At 43.9% G+C, this 18,668-nt stretch overlaps 1 protein-coding gene across 1 annotated transcript in view; it reads right to left on the reverse strand.

The window, feature by feature from the left end:
- Positions 1 to 18,668, reverse strand: part of THSD7A (thrombospondin type 1 domain containing 7A) — a 324,008-nt gene that overhangs the window by 189,007 nt on the left and 116,333 nt on the right. The window contains exon 2 of the mRNA XM_072154376.1: positions 7,373 to 7,865. Within this exon, the coding sequence (XP_072010477.1) occupies positions 7,373 to 7,511 (139 nt within the window). The 5' untranslated portion in view covers positions 7,512 to 7,865. The remainder of the gene's footprint in view (positions 1 to 7,372; positions 7,866 to 18,668) is intronic.

Consider the following 18,668-nt stretch of genomic DNA (forward strand, 5'->3'; position numbering starts at 1 on the left):
ATGAGACTCTATTGCTAAGCCATTGTTAGAAGAGAGATAAGAACATCTAGTACATGTAGCCGCTGGAAGATGCTTTGACCACCCAAGTGCTTCTAAAAGAAGACTAAAGAATGGAGTTTATCTCAAGTCCTCTCCAAAAGGAGGTGGGACTCAATAGTCAATCTAAAGGCCATCAAGGGTCAGGAATCCAGAACTTGTTATTGGCTTCCAACTGGACCACCAATGTCCACCAAGGGACCAAATGCCAAGGACAACACCATTATACCTTCCCACAAAGCCACCACACCTCAAATAAACCCTGGTGACAAACACAATGGAGAACAAGTATAGAGCTTAATTAAATAGACGTGCACCAAGTATGTTCCGGCCAAGCAGCCAAGATTATTATAAGTTGTCACATTGCTCCTAAACCCAACAGAGGAGAGTGTGCTCGGATGTAAGGAAGTCAATACATGGCTTCTACCTCAAGGAGGTTTACTGATCCCAAGGTTAGCACTTATGGGTCACTTCTTCAAACCACCCAAACTCAAGACTCTGATCAAATAGTTCTTGGTCACCTACAACTGGGCATTTTGGGCCAATGGGCGCACAACCAAAACTTCCACTTTCTTTGTGGTACAATTGGTCTTTCTAGCAGAACTGACTATGACCACTGACAAGAACCTCTTAGTAGATCTCAAGGATATATAAGACGCAGGATAGAAATCCACTTCCTTGAGACCGGAGTTGTACGGCATTTTACAACTTGATGGACTTTAGGGTGGGAATCCCTGTAGCAGCCACAATGTATAACATGTAGGGATAATCTGATCACATGTCTAAGGCTGGAGATCCAGACCAGCAGACTGATGGCTTGACCCAGATACAATAATGTTCCATGAATATGTGCAATTCCCATTTACAAGAGTCTACACTGGAAAAAAAGAAGGCAGCAATGAATACCCATGAGGGGGCAAAGGTCAATCGAATTTAGGGAGTGTGAATAGCTGACGCTCGGCAAACAATGACTCCTCTTGATGGAAGACGTAATGATTAGGTTTAGGCTTAAAATCTGTGAAAGTGGCTGATAAGTGGGACACCGCCATTGATTGATTTGCCTTAAAGGTTGGAACGGACGCCCGTTCCTGGGGGGCTTTTTCTTAGTATTATAGGAAGTAATAAACATAATAATAAATACATTGTACTTACTGATACATACATATAGATACACAACGTACAGCATGTTAATACGTGTGACATCTTTAACTAGGGGTATGATATATAGGGGGCACATGAGGTCTCCCCCAGCTTGGGGGTCGCAGGTAAGACTCCTCTTACACACAGATTAGTGACATTATAGCACCAGCCTGAGAGGTTCTTAAAGGGGTTTTTCAAAGATTAGAACACGGATGATCTATCCTTAGTATCGGAAAGCAATATTAGAGCAAGGTGGATCCAAAAGTGGAAACCCAAACCTCTAAGCTACTTCAATCAGCGCAGCCATCCTGATAAGTGCTGCTTCTCCTTTCCAGGCTCATCCATTGATCAAATGGTCCCTTTACAGCTCAATCCCATTCAAGTAGATGTGGATGAGCTGTAACTATCTGCAGTATGTCCCAGAAAACCCAACCCAGGCCACAGGGAATGGGCACAACTCCCAGATATCTGGGGGGACCCATCAATCTTTTACTCCTGGAGTCTCTACCTTGATGAAACCTAAACCCAAGCAGTCAGCCCCCAAGAAAAGAGCAGAAAGCAATAAAATAGAAGGAGGTCTCTTGATTGTATTCAATTGATAGGATGTAGTGGGACCATGTGCGTTCCCTGCGCTTCCAGCCCTCAGGCACTGACCCTACTGACCGCCCCGGATCTCACAAAGAACTGATTCCTATAATGACTATATACATGTATCCAGCATGTGACAATAGTGACTATAAATGTGTATCCGCCGTGTGACAATACTGACTATATACATGTATCCAGCATGTGACAATACTGACTATATACATGTATCCAGCATGTGACAATACTGACTATATACATGTATCCAGCATGTGACAATACTGACTATATATATGTATCCAGCATGTGACAATACTGACTATATATATGTATCCAGCGTGTGACAATACTGACTATATGTATCCAGCATGTGACAATACTGACTATAAATGTGTATCCGCCATGTGACTATACTAACTATATACGTGTATGCAGCATGTGACAATACTGACTATATACATGTATCCAGCATGTGACAATACTCACTATATGTATCCAGCATGTGACAATACTGACTATATATATGTATCCAGCATGTGACAATACTGACTATATGTATCCAGCATGTGACAATACTGACTATATATATATATGTATCCACCGTGTGACAATACTAACTATATACGTGTATGCAGCATGTGACAATACTGACTATATACATGTATCCAGCATGTGACAATACTCACTATATGTATCCAGCATGTGACAATACTCACTATATGTATCCAGCATGTGACAATACTTACTATATATATATATGTATCCACCGTGTGACAATACTGACTATAAATGTGTATCCGCCGTGTGACAATACTGACTATAAATGTGTATCCGCCGTGTGACAATACTGACTATATATATATGTATCCAGCATGTGACAATACTGACTATATATATGTATCCAGCATGTGACAATACTGACTATATATATGTATCCGCCGTGTGACAATACTGACTATAAATGTGTATCCGCCGTGTGACAATACTGACTATATATATATATGTATCCAGCATGTGACAATACTGACTATATGTATCCAGCATGTGACAATACTGACTATATGTATCCAGCATGTGACAATACTGACTATATGTATCCAGCATGTGACAATACTGACTATATGTATCCAGCATGTGACAATACTGACTATATATATGTATCCAGCATGTGACAATACTGACTATATATATGTATCCAGCGTGTCACAAAACTGACTATATGTATCCAGCATGTGACAATACTGACTATATGTATCCAGCATGTGACAATACTGACTATAAGTATCCAGCATGTGACAATACTGACTATATGTATCCAGCATGTGACAATACTGACTATATGTATCCAGCATGTGACAATACTGACTATATGTATCCAGCATGTGACAATACTGACTATAAGTATCCAGCATGTGACAATACTGACTATATATATGTATTCAGCATGTGACAATACTGACTATATATATGTATCCAGCATGTGACAATACTGACTGTATATGTATCCAGCATGTGACAATACTGACTATATATATGTATCCAGCGTGTCACAAAACTGACTATATGTATCCAGCATGTGACAATACTGACTATATGTATCCAGCATGTGACAATACTGACTATAAGTATCCAGCATGTGACAATACTGACTATATGTATCCAGCATGTGACAATACTGACTATATGTATCCAGCATGTGACAATACTGACTATAAGTATCCAGCATGTGACAATACTGACTATATATATGTATCCAGCATGTGACAATACTGACTATATATATGTATCCAGCATGTGACAATACTGACTGTATATGTATCCAGCATGTGACAATACTGACTATATATGTATCCAGCATGTGACAACACTCACTATATGTATCCAGCATGTGACAATACTGACTATATATATGCATCCATCATGTGACAATACTGACTATATGTATCCAGCGTGTGACAATACTGACTATATATATGTATCCAGCATGTGACAATACTGACTATATATATGTATCCAGCATGTGACAATACTGACTATATGTATCCAGCATGTGACAAAACTGACTATATATATGTATCCAGCGTGTGACAATACTGACTATATGTATCCATCATGTGGCAATACTGACTATATATATGTATCCAGCATGTGACAATACTGACTATATGTATCCAGCATGTGACAAAACTGACTATATATATGTATCCAGCATGTGACAATACTGACTATATATATGTATCCAGCGTGTGACAATACTGACTATATGTATCCATCATGTGGCAATACTGACTATATATATGTATCCAGCATGTGACAATACTGACTATATGTATCCAGCATGTGACAATACTGACTATATATATGTATCCAGCATGTGACAATACTCACTATATGTATCCAGCGTGTGACAATACTGACTATATATATATGTATCCAGCATGTGACAACACTGTATCCAGCGTGAGCACTGACTTTTCTATATACACCCCCATCCCCATTGTAAGATTGGTATAATTCCCAGATCCATTTCGTAATCACATCCACATCAACCGAGTCTGCTACTAGCACAAACCCTTGAGGCAACGGCTGGGTTAAGACAAATCAAAGAATGAGTACCTTCCATTATGGTGATAAGCTGTGCTATCAGGGAGATGGAGAGCTAACCCAATTTACAGAGGCTTAGCAGTCTGTGTCACATATACTCTGTACTCCGAGCTCATCAAGGCGGCTTTGTGCACGGCAACATCATGAGCGCGACCATCCGGAACGTATATAGTTAAACGTGGCACTGACTTTCAAACATTCTTTGGAAAACCATGCGCTGATGTAGCAGTGCTGAGTGTGTCGCATAGTCACAGGTGATGACTTCTGCTCTGCTTCCCATACAACACATCGCACACTGCTACATCTATTGCTATGTAAATACATATCACAAATATTATGATTCCATATGTTGCAACAATGTATCACATTTCCCAACATTCTATTTGCAGCAATTGCTGGAGGATACACCCTATAATTACCCATCGCCCCTCTGTAGGGTCATTAGGGGCAATATCCCATATCACCCTTATGTTCTTGAAATCTGGTGCAGTCTGTCCCTGTAATAATCCCCATTATTTGTATTCCGGTCGCTTTGTTAAAGCCTTTTATGTAAATTCTTCCATTGTAATGCACAAAGCACTAATTAAACTTCTATTCAAACCAGCGAAAACCACGTCCTCGTCACTTCCCTCCCCAACCCACATGACACAAAGGATCACCCAGTGCCACATTAGCCCTGGCATTAGTAAGGGCAGAGGGATGCTGTGCCCTTGGGATGGATTCAGCCCTCCTCTAGCAGCTGGGTGAATACTGGATATATAATAGTATCACAGCAGATAAGGTTTAATAAAGACCCAGGTCCATAAGGTCCAACCTAGATGGAAGTAGATCTGTCCATGTGGCACCAAGCCAAGGAAGGTGGGCACCTAGAATTTTATTGTCAATCCAGAGACTATTGACTTGTGTTTTGACTGGGTAGAGTTGACCCAGGGCAGAGCCACCCACAATTATCCATTGCATGTTACAGAACCCCCTATACAAACCCAAATGTGCCTATAGTAATGGTCAGCGGATGACCCTGTAGTACAATGCAGAGGTCTGCTGTGCCCCTTACTCTGCAAAATCATATCTGGAGAAGCCTCATTTTCTGAATCTATGTCACTATCAAAAGCAAACTTGTCACTGCGGTCACAGAAGATATCAAACAGCTGGAAAGTTTCATTCTGCGGTTCTGGACACCATCACATAACCCTGGGGTCCTGAACTGAAGCCAATGCAAAGTGCAGAAATGTACATTATAATATACAATATATACATGCAGCAAACTGTAACTTATCATTTAACACATTAGACACCAGAATGTAGCAACAGAAAGCAATAACCAACTGTCTACTGACAAACACCCCAAAATAGCCTGGACCCCCCAGAAACAGTACACTGTATCTGTCACGTGGACCTTGCAAACAGGAGATTATAAGATGTGCAGAATCTATGGACAAAAGTACAGTGTTGAAATAGACAGGAGATGTATGATAAAATGAACACAAATTAATGCAGATAGATAGATAGATAGATAGATAGATAGACAGATAGATAGATAGATAGATATGAGATAGATAGATAGATATGAGATAGATAGATAGATAGATAGATAGATAGATAGGAGATAGATAGATAGATAGATAGATATGAGATAGATAGATAGATAGATAGATAGATAGATAGATAGATAGATATAGATAGATAGATAGATAGATAGACAGATAGATAGATAGATAGATAGATATGAGATAGATAGATAGATATGAGATAGATAGATAGATAGATAGATAGATAGATAGATGATAGATAGATAGATAGATAGATAGATAGATAGATAGATATGAGATAGATAGATAGATAGATAGATAGATAGGTAGATAGATAGATAGATAGATAGACAGATAGATAGATAGATAGATAGATATGAGATAGATAGATAGATATGAGATAGATAGATAGATAGATAGATAGATAGATAGGAGATAGATAGATAGATAGATATGAGATAGATAGATAGATAGATAGATAGATAGATAGATAGATAGGAGATAGATAGATAGATAGATAGATAGATATGAGATAGATAGATAGATAGATAGATAGATAGATAGATAGATAGATAGGAGATAGATAGATAGATAGATAGGAGATAGATAGATAGATAGGTAGGTAGATAGATATGAGATAGATAGATAGATATGAGATAGATAGATAGATAGATATATAGATAGATAGATAGGTAGATAGATAGATAGGTAGATCCTTATATAAATACTGCATGTAGATAGATATTGCAGATAGGAAGCTATATTAAAAAGGGTAGTGCAAAGAGATAGAGATTAAGAGACAGATGTACATGGTGTAGAGAAATGAACATAGAAATTTAAGCAGATAAATATCACATAGATACACATATAACTAGGGTAGATAGTACTGATAAAAGGAAATAAAGTATAGAGACAGGAAAGAGATGGAATAATACAGTACATACACGATAGATGATAGATAGATATGAGATAGATAGATAGATAGATAGGAGATAGATAGATAGATAGATAGATAGGAGATAGATAGATAGATAGATAGATAGATAGATAGATAGATAGATAGATAGATAGATATGAGATAGATAGATAGATAGATAGATGTGAGATAAATAGAACCCATTGATAAACAGATCCAGTAGACAGACACTAGATGGATTAGACAGACAGATAAATATTTACACATAAATTGATACAGAGATAAAGTAGATGATGGATACAAAGTATGAGAGAGGGAGCAGGGAATTCTGGAGAGTGAAAATAATGAGATAGTGGACAGATACCTGGCAGGATGGACAGACAGATAAATAGATAGTGGACTGTATATGGATGGATATGTGGGTGCAGCTGCTTAGATAAACACAACTTAATATCCATGTCCATCAGGTCACACAGCAGGACCCATCATCCTCTCTCCGCCCTGGGACATGCACATACAGGAGACACAATGCCAGCATGAGGCCAGCCTGGGGGTCACTTACCTGTCTTCCACACGTAGATACTTTTGCTGTCATGTTCGCCCTGTGAATCCGCTTGCCATAGAGCCAGCACCAGGATAAGCCCAATCACTCCACAGCAGGACCTGGGGATGGATGAGGAGCATCTCTCCGGTAGACCCATTGCCTTTTGGAAAAGGCGGATATGTGGCTGCAGCGGGAACACAATGGGGGAAAGCTCCACTTGAAATGGTGTTTAGCCCTCAGTGGTCCTTTATTGTGTCAGCAGTGAGGAGTCGGGAGCCCTCCACAGCTATTGTGCAGGCCAGATGAGCAGGAAGAAGCATTTAACACCGAGGAACAATAGAGGAGCATAGAGCTTGTGCTGATGCTGAGGCTGCTGTATTGTCAGGCTCCTTCTATTCTCTGCTAGTGGCAGCTTTCCATCAGCTAAGAGGGAGACAGCTGTCCGCAGGGGGCTCCAGCTGACTGCACAGGTTATCTTGGTCTGGGAGGTTGCAGGAATAAATTATACCAGCTGGAGAAAAGGAGAAAAAAAAAAAAGAAAGGAATTCTGAGAGAGGGTGGAAGAAAAATACACAACCCAAGCGAGCGATGGGGAGAGGAGGAGAGGACACCAGCAGATGCTGCTCCACCGCCACAATGCTGCCAATGGAGGCACAAACCAGGGATTAAGTCATGTCATTACAGAGATACAGGGCCATGGGGAACCAGGGGACGGCCCGGAATGTCACCGCAAGTTATCGGGAAAAGAAGTCACAAATATCAATAACACAATAGAAATGCAACAATGAAAAGCAAATAATACAAACAGTACAAAAAAACGAGAGCTTAAAAAAGAAAAATAAGTCACAAAAATGACAATACTACATCATAATTAGAGATGACCAAAAAATCCAAGATTCCCAAGTTTCGCTGCTGTCCGCAGTAAGAGCAGAATCTGTTTGGTCCGAAAAGATGTTAGTTCTGGAAATTGGAACTTAACATAATCCCCGTCCGGTGTTATAGAACACAGGTTTATTTTTTTTTAAATAGGAGATTTCCAGTCATTCTCCTTCCACCTCTGACAGCCATAAGAATAGACCAGAAACCTATTGGAACAATGGGACTCATTTACTACGGGTCCGAACGCCGCACTTTCGTCGGGTTTCCCGAATTTTTCCGTTTTGCGCTGAATTCTGCTGGGATTTTGGCGCACGTGATTGGATTTTGGTGCAATCGCACCGGCTTTTACGCGACAGAAATCGGGGGGCGTGGCCTTCGCACAACCCGACGGATTCGGAAAAACCGCAAAATTTAAAAAACTAAATGTGTTGCAAGATCAAGCACTTACATGCACCAAGAAGAAGCAGGTGAACTCCGGTGGACCTCGGCGCAGCAGCGACACCTGCTGGATATCGGGTGTACGGACCTTAGTGAATCCGGGCAGAACCCGAATCTACGTCGGACAACGTGCTGCTTCACGACTGGATCGGATAAGTAAATGAGCCCCAATTTCTGCTGCTGCCAGGTGGAGTAGGAGACTGACTCATCTTGAGCCAAAAAGAGTACAAGATTTATCTAGAAAATGTAAGAAGTGTCCCCAGTCAATTTCCTTCCTCCTCTGGCAGTAATCAGAATAGTCCATGGTAACTTAGTTACAAGTCAGTCTCCTTCTCCCTCTGGCAGTAATAAATCAGGTCCTTAGCAAGTCGTCTTGCAAGAAATTAGATAATAATCCCTCGTAAATCTGTCCTTTTTTCAATAAGGATGAGCTAAAAGTTTAGTCTGGTTACCGCAACTGAATGCTAAACTCCACCAGAAACGTCCGTGGCACTGATTGCAGGTGTTACCCTTCAAATGCCCCCAGCAAAGCCATTTACCAGAGGATAGTCCCTGTGACCCACTTTGCCGGTGGTGATTAAATGTCAGTGCAAAAACACCACCAACATTCTCCCAAGGATCGTGGCTCCGGGTGACATCATTATGGAGCAATGATCCAGGAGGAATTGGCAACATTTAAATAGTTAACACCCATGTTAGCGGCAGGGGGTAAGGTGAGCCGAACCTGAACTTCTGGATAAACTCACTGGCTTATGACTTCTGACCTACTGAGGAATATTCTTATGGCTGTCAGAGGTAGAAGGAGAGTGACTGAGGAATATTCTTATGGCTGTCAGAGGTAGAAGAAGAGTGACTGAGGAATATTCTTATGGCTGTCAGAGGTAGAAGGAGAGTGACTGAGGAATATTCTTATGGCTGTCAGGGTAGAAGGAGAGTGACTGAGGAATATTCTTATGGCTGTCAGAGGTAGAAGGAGAGTGACTGAGGAATATTCTTATGGCTGTCAGAGGTAGAAGAAGAGTGACTGAGGAATATTCTTATGGCTGTCAGAGGTAGAATGAGAGTGACTAAGGGCAATTCTTATGGCTGCCAGAGGTAGAAGAAGAGTGACTGAGGAATATTCTTATGGCTGTCAGAGGTAGAAGGAGAGTGACTGAGGAATATTCTTATGGCTGTCAGGGTAGAAGGAGAGTGACTGAGGAATATTCTTATGGCTGTCAGAGGTAGAAGGAGAGTGACTGAGGAATATTCTTATGGCTGTCAGAGGTAGAATGAGAGTGACTAAGGGCAATTCTTATGGCTGCCAGAGGTAGAAGGAGAGTGACTGAGGAATACTCTTATGGCTGTCAGAGGTAGAAGGAGAGTGACTGAGGAATACTCTTATGGCTGTCAGAGGTAGAAGGAGAGTGACTGAGGAATATTCTTATGGCTGTCAGAGATAGAAGGAGAGTGACTGAGGAATATTCTTATGGCTGTCAGAGGTAGAAGGAGAGTGACTGAGGAATATTCTTATGGCTGCCAGAGGTAGAAGGAGAGTGACCGAGGAATATTCTTATGGCTGTCAGAAGTAGAAAATCTTGTATTCTCTACAGCTTCAGGTCACCACCAGACAGTCTCCTCCTCTGGCAGTAATCAGAATAGTCCATAGTAACTTAGTTACAAGTCAGTCTCCTTCTCCCTCTGGCAGTAATAAATCAGGTCCTTAGCAAGTCGTCTTGCAAGAAATTAGATAATAATCCCTCGTAAATCTGTCCTTTTTTCAATAAGGATGAGCTAAAAGTTTAGTTTGGTTACCGCAACTGAATGCTAAACTCCACCAGAAACGTCCGTGGCACTGATTGCAGGTGTTACCCTTCAAATGCCCCCAGCAAAGCCATTTACCAGAGGATAGTCCCTGTGACCCACTTTGCCGGTGGTGATTAAATGTCAGTGCAAAAACACCACCAACATTCTCCCAAGGATCGTGGCTCCGGGTGACATCATTATGGAGCAATGATCCAGGAGGAATTGGCAACATTTAAATAGTTAACACCCATGTTAGCGGCAGGGGGTAAGGTGAGCCGAACCTGAACTTCTGGATAAACTCACTGGCTTATGACTTCTGACCTACTGAGGAATATTCTTATGGCTGTCAGAGGTAGAAGGAGAGTGACTGAGGAATATTCTTATGGCTGTCAGAGGTAGAAGAAGAGTGACTGAGGAATATTCTTATGGCTGTCAGAGGTAGAAGGAGAGTGACTGAGGAATATTCTTATGGCTGTCAGGGTAGAAGGAGAGTGACTGAGGAATATTCTTATGGCTGTCAGAGGTAGAAGGAGAGTGACTGAGGAATATTCTTATGGCTGTCAGAGGTAGAAGAAGAGTGACTGAGGAATATTCTTATGGCTGTCAGAGGTAGAATGAGAGTGACTAAGGGCAATTCTTATGGCTGCCAGAGGTAGAAGAAGAGTGACTGAGGAATATTCTTATGGCTGTCAGAGGTAGAAGGAGAGTGACTGAGGAATATTCTTATGGCTGTCAGGGTAGAAGGAGAGTGACTGAGGAATATTCTTATGGCTGTCAGAGGTAGAAGGAGAGTGACTGAGGAATATTCTTATGGCTGTCAGAGGTAGAATGAGAGTGACTAAGGGCAATTCTTATGGCTGCCAGAGGTAGAAGGAGAGTGACTGAGGAATACTCTTATGGCTGTCAGAGGTAGAAGGAGAGTGACTGAGGAATACTCTTATGGCTGTCAGAGGTAGAAGGAGAGTGACTGAGGAATATTCTTATGGCTGTCAGAGATAGAAGGAGAGTGACTGAGGAATATTCTTATGGCTGTCAGAGGTAGAAGGAGAGTGACTGAGGAATATTCTTATGGCTGCCAGAGGTAGAAGGAGAGTGACCGAGGAATATTCTTATGGCTGTCAGAAGTAGAAAATCTTGTATTCTCTACAGCTTCAGGTCACCACCAGACAGTCTCCTCCTCTGGCAGTAATCAGAATAGTCCATAGTAACTTAGTTACAAGTCAGTCTCCTTCTCCCTCTGGCAGTAATAAATCAGGTCCTTAGCAAGTCGTCTTGCAAGAAATTAGATAATAATCCCTCGTAAATCTGTCCTTTTTTCAATAAGGATGAGCTAAAAGTTTAGTTTGGTTACCGCAACTGAATGCTAAACTCCACCAGAAACGTCCGTGGCACTGATTGCAGGTGTTACCCTTCAAATGCCCCCAGCAAAGCCATTTACCAGAGGATAGTCCCTGTGACCCACTTTGCCGGTGGTGATTAAATGTCAGTGCAAAAACACCACCAACATTCTCCCAAGGATCGTGGCTCCGGGTGACATCATTATGGAGCAATGATCCAGGAGGAATTGGCAACATTTAAATAGTTAACACCAGTGTTAGCGGCAGGGGGTAAGGTGAGCCGAACCTGAACTTCTGGATAAACTCACTGGCTTATGACTTCTGACCTACTGAGGAATATTCTTATGGCTGTCAGAGGTAGAAGGAGAGTGACTGAGGAATATTCTTATGGCTGTCAGAGGTAGAAGAAGAGTGACTAAGGAATATTCTTATGGCTGTCAGAGGTAGAAGGAGAGTGACTGAGGAATATTCTTATGGCTGTCAGGGTAGAAGGAGAGTGACTGAGGAATATTCTTATGGCTGTCAGAGGTAGAAGGAGAGTGACTGAGGAATATTCTTATGGCTGTCAGAGGTAGAAGAAGAGTGACTGAGGAATATTCTTATGGCTGTCAGAGGTAGAATGAGAGTGACTAAGGGCAATTCTTATGGCTGCCAGAGGTAGAAGAAGAGTGACTGAGGAATATTCTTATGGCTGTCAGAGGTAGAAGGAGAGTGACTGAGGAATATTCTTATGGCTGTCAGGGTAGAAGGAGAGTGACTGAGGAATATTCTTATGGCTGTCAGAGGTAGAAGGAGAGTGACTGAGGAATATTCTTATGGCTGTCAGAGGTAGAAGAAGAGTGACTGAGGAATATTCTTATGGCTGTCAGAGGTAGAATGAGAGTGACTAAGGGCAATTCTTATGGCTGCCAGAGGTAGAAGGAGAGTGACTGAGGAATACTCTTATGGCTGTCAGAGGTAGAAGGAGAGTGACTGAGGAATATTCTTATGGCTGTCAGAGGTAGAAGGAGAGTGACTGAGGAATATTCTTATGGCTGTCAGAGGTAGAAGGAGAGTGACTGAGGAATATTCTTATGGCTGCCAGAGGTAGAAGGAGAGTGACCGAGGAATATTCTTATGGCTGTCAGAAGTAGAAGGAGAGTGACTGAGGAATATTCTTATGCATGTCAGAGGTAGAAGCAAAGTGACTGAGGACAATTCCTATGGCTGCCAGAGGTAGAAGGAGAGTGACTGAGGAATATTCTTTTGCCTGTCAGAGGTAGAAGGAGAGTGACTTGAAATCTCCTAGAGACTTGTCTATAACCATTTGTATGTTCACTACAAAATCTTGTATTCTCTACAGCTTCAGGTCACCACCAGACAGTCTCCTTCTCCCCCTGGCAGTTGCAGGCATAGTTCGAATACATCTCCTGTCCTTCTTGTTCACCCCTGGCAGCTTATCTAAAGCTACCAGGGGTGAAGGAGACTGATTGGGAGACTTACTGGCTGGGGACCCTTCCGAGTACTTAGCCATCCTGGGGACTGTGCAGAGGACTGTGCTTGTCCGTGTGTCTCTTCCTTGCTGTTTCGGGATGGGACTGGATGATTCATGGGTGGAGGCTGGTAAGTATATTATGCTCTGAGCATGTGTGTCCACCAGCTCCCAGCTCAATAACTGTGGACCTGCACATTGCTACACACTCTGCACACCAGGTGGCGCCATACTATGTAAGTCAATGCTGTAACTCTTCACTGGATGATATTTTTAATACATGTCTTTGGCGAATATCTTACATTTTTCCAGATCCGTTCCAAAACTAAAATATTTAGTGGTGTGATGACATCTCATCTCCTTAGCCCCGGAAAATCCCCCGCCGCTCCTCAGTTGCATATATTAACCAGTGTATAATTATATTATAATTAATTTCCCATTAAGCAGAAGCCTCTGACGAGCTTTCAGCGGCTCCCGTGTCAATTTATTGATAGCCGTTGCCTGGTGAACGCCCTAAGACCCAGGTGCAGTCTTCAAGGAGGGCAGAGAGGAGAGCGATAGCCTCAGGCCCAGCCTCAAGGGGCTCATAAAGTCGCAGCATATGCATCATATATAAACCCGTGTCATAGGGGTACAGGGGGCGCCGCAAGCACCAGTCATAGTACACACGTGGCAGTAACGCATGCATGTCCACACGCATCAGAAAGAACTTACAAGAGGAGATTTGCCTGATTACATAGCTGTTACCATCACGCTTACAAACTCATGCATTACTGCCATGGTTGAACGTACCCTAAAGGGAAACCCCATCCCCCGACTCCTTGTTGTCGACGCCTCTCGCCTCTCCATGATATGTCTGCTTTAGTAGATGCTGAACCAGGAGCATCTTTTCTTATAAATCATGTTGTTTCTCTGTTATTCCTCTTGGAAATATGTGGCTGATTGAAACCTCCAATGGCTCACATTTATCTGTACTATGTGCAGTGTCCTGTGTACTATGTGCAGTGTGTACTATGTGCAGTGTCCTGTGTACTATGTGCAGTGTCCTGTGTACTATGTGCAGTGTGTACTATGTGCAGTGTCCTGTGTACTATGTGCAGTGTCCTGTGTACTATGTGCAGTGTGTACTATGTGCAGTGTCCTGTGTACTATGTGCAGTGTCCTGTGTACTATGTGCAGTGTGTACTATGTGTAGTGTCCTGTGTATAGTGTAATGTGTACTATGTGCAGTGTGTACTGTGTGCAGTGTGCTATGTGCGGTGTGTACTATGTGCAGTGCATACTATGTGCCATGTCCTATGTACTATGTGCCGTGTCCTGTGTACTATGTGCAGTGTCCTGTGTACTATGTGCAGTGTCCTGTGTACTATGTGCAGTGCATACTATGTGCCGTGTCCTGTGTACTATGTGCCGTGTCCTGTGTACTATGTGCAGTGTGTACTATGTGCAGGATGTATTATGTGTAGGGTGTACTATGTGCAGTGTGTACTATGTGCAGTGTGTGTACTATGTGCAGTGTGTACTATGTGGAGGTTGTACTATTTGCAGTGTGTACTATGTGCAGTGTGTACTATGTGCAGTGTGTGTACTATGTGCAGTGTGTACTATGTGCAGTGTCCTGTGTACTATGTGCAGTGTGTACTATGTGCAGTGTGTACTATGTGCAGTGTCCTGTGTACTATGTGCAGTGTCCTGTGTACTATGTGCAGTGTGTACTATGTGCAGTGTGTACTATGTGCAGTGTGTACTATGTGCAGTGTGTACTATGTGGAGGGTGTATTATGTGCAGTGTGTACTATGTGCAGTGTGTACTATGTGCAGTGTGTACTATGGGCAGTGTGTACTATGTGCAGTGTGTACTATGTGCAGTGTCCTGTGTACTATGTGCAGTGTGTACTATGTGCAGTGTGTACTATGAGCAGTGTGTACTATGGGCAGTGTGTACTATGTGCAGTGTGTACTATGTGCAGTGTCCTGTGTACTATGTGCGGTGTGTACTATGTGCAGTGTGTACTATGTGCAGTGTCCTGTGTACTATGTGCAGTGTCCTGTGTATAGTGCAGAGGGCACCAGATTCAGAATTTCTGGTGCACGTTCTGCATGGATCTGGCGCCCCCTTCACTGCTCTGAAAACAGAGTGCACCACTTTTTTTGGTGAACTTTTAACATAGGGCGTGCGACACATTTTTGTCAGACGCCCCCTTACAGTGCAGAACACTTTATAAATACCTGTACAAGATGTCTGCACTAAAAAGAACGTGCAAAGTCAGACAGAAAAGGCGCAGGGGCTTAGTAAATGTGACCAATGTGTCTTGTTGTTGTCACCCCCCCAGACATATCCGAATCTGTATTTTCCTCTGTTATTCTTCCTAAATGTGAGGTATTGAACCCTTACACCCTGTCACTCATCAGTTGTAACACGTCTGATTTAGCAAATACTTATTTTCTCTATAGTATAAGAAATTCTAGATTATGTTTCCTTCATAGGGAACCTGTCAGCAGGGACCTCATTGTCACTAAAGACCGGTTCTAGAAGCCCATCACTTCTGCAGTGCACAGATGTCTGTCTGCCTTCTCTAAGCATTTGCATCACAATATAATAAATATACTCAGGATAACTAAATATCACATTCTCTAATTCACTGTTATTAACAAAAATACAGAAATTCACAGATATAAGTCTAACCTCTATCAGTCCTGCTGTACACAATTTTGGTTTCCCCCGGATCAGACCCTAAATCTTCTGAATTTAGGGTCGGCAGACATCTTGCTCTTCTCTCTGACGCTGAGCTGCTCTCTGCCTCAAGCCCCCATCCTTGGATTCGAGGACGAGCTCACACACACACGCACACTGGGGCTTATTTACGGGGGTCGCTGATTCCACGTTCATCGGACTGTTCACGGTTTTTGGGATTTGCGCAGCTTTGACAGGTATTTAACAGGGGTTGGCGCTGGGATTGTGCTGCAGGCGTTCAGATTTTGGCGCAGCGGCGCTGCTTCCATACCGCAGAAATCGGGGACGGCCGTCAGATGATCCGACTGATTCGGACTGAGCGCGGGATTTAACTTTCAAATTGTGTCGCAAGATAATGCACTTATATACACCGGAAAGAAGAAGGTGAACTCCGAGGACCTGAGCGGGGAAGCGACACATGCAGGATATCGGGCGCAGGATCTTAGTGACTCCCCGCACAGCGCATTATACACGGACAATGCACTTACATGCACCAGGAAGAAGAAGGTGAACTCCAGGGACCTGAGCGGGGAAGCGACACATGCAGGATATCGGGCGCACGATCTTAGTGACTCCCCGCACAGCGCATTATACACGGACAATGCACTTACATGCACCAGGAAGAAGAAGGTGAACTCCGGGGACCTGAGCGGGGAAGCGACACATGCAGGATATCGGGTGCATTATCTTAGTGACTCCCCGCACAGCGCATTATACATGGACAATGCACTTACATGCACCAGGAAGAAGAAGGTGAACTCCAGGGACCTGAGTGGGGAAGCGACACATGCAGGATATCGGGTGCAGGATCTTAGTGACTCCCCGCACAGCGCATTATACATGGACAATGCACTTACATGCACCAGGAAGAAGAAGGTGAACTCCAGGGACCTGAGCGGGGAAGCGACACATGCAGGATATCGGGTGCACGATCTTAGTGACTCCCCGCACAGTGCATTATACACGGACAATGCACTTACATGCACCAGGAAGAAGAAGGTGAACTCCAGGGACCTGAGTGGGGAAGCGACACATGCAGGATATCGGGCGCACGATCTTAGTGACTCCCCGCACAGCGCATTATACGCGGACAATGCACTTACATGCATCAGGAAGAAGAAGGTGAACTCCGGGGACCTGAGCGGGGAAGTGACACATGCAGGATATCGGGCGCACGATCTTAGTGACTCCCCGCACAGCGCATTATACACGGACAATGCACTTACATGCACCGGAAAGAAGAAGGTGAACTCCGAGGACCTGAGCGGGGAAGCGACACATGCAGGATATCGGGCGCACGATCTTAGTGACTCCCCGCACAGCGCATTATACACAGACAATGCACTTACATGCACCAGGAAGAAGAAGGTGAACTCCGGGGACCTGAGCGGGGAAGCGACACAAGCAGGATATCGGGCGCACGATCTTAGTGACTCCCCGCACAGCGCATTATACACAGACAATGCACTTACATGCACCAGGAAGAAGAAGGTGAACTCCAGGGACCTGAGTGGGGAAGCGACACAAGCAGGATATCGGGCGCACGATCTTAGTGACTCCCCGCACAGCGCATTATACACAGACAATGCACTTACATGCACCAGGAAGAAGAAGGTGAACTCCAGGGACCTGAGTGGGGAAGTGACACATGCAGGATATCGGGGGCACTATCTTAGTGACTCCCCGCACAGCGCATTATACATGGACAATGCACTTACATGCACCAGGAAGAAGAAGGTGAACTCCAGGGACCTGAGCGGGGAAGCGACACATGCAGGATATCGGGTGCACGATCTTAGTGACTCCCCGCACAGTGCATTATACACGGACAATGCACTTACATGCACCAGGAAGAAGAAGGTGAACTCCAGGGACCTGAGTGGGGAAGCGACACATGCAGGATATCGGGCGCACGATCTTAGTGACTCCCCGCACAGCGCATTATACGCGGACAATGCACTTACATGCATCAGGAAGAAGAAGGTGAACTCCGGGGACCTGAGCGGGGAAGTGACACATGCAGGATATCGGGCGCACGATCTTAGTGACTCCCCGCACAGCGCATTATACACGGACAATGCACTTACATGCACCGGAAAGAAGAAGGTGAACTCCGAGGACCTGAGCGGGGAAGCGACACATGCAGGATATCGGGCGCACGATCTTAGTGACTCCCTGCACAGCACATTATACACAGACAATGCACTTACATGCACCAGGAAGAAGAAGGTGAACTCCGGGGACCTGAGCGGGGAAGCGACACAAGCAGGATATCGGGCGCACGATCTTAGTGACTCCCCGCACAGCGCATTATACACAGACAATGCACTTACATGCACCAGGAAGAAGAAGGTGAACTCCAGGGACCTGAGCGGGGAAGCGACACATGCAGGATATCGGGCGCACGATCTTAGTGACTCCCCGCACAGCGCATTATACGCGGACAATGCACTTACATGCACCAGGAAGAAGAAGGTGAACTCCGGGGACCTGAGCGGGAAAGCGACACATGCAGGATATCGGGTGCACGATCTTAGTGACTCCCCGCACAGCGCATTATACACGGACAATACACTTACATGCACCAGGAAGAAGAAGGTGAACTCCAGGGACCTGAGCGGGGAAGTGACACATGCAGGATATCGGGCGCAGGATCTTAGTGACTCCCCG

The sequence above is a fragment of the Engystomops pustulosus genome, chromosome 5 (assembly GCF_040894005.1).
Source record: "Engystomops pustulosus chromosome 5, aEngPut4.maternal, whole genome shotgun sequence".
Lineage (NCBI taxonomy): Eukaryota > Metazoa > Chordata > Amphibia > Anura > Leptodactylidae > Engystomops > Engystomops pustulosus.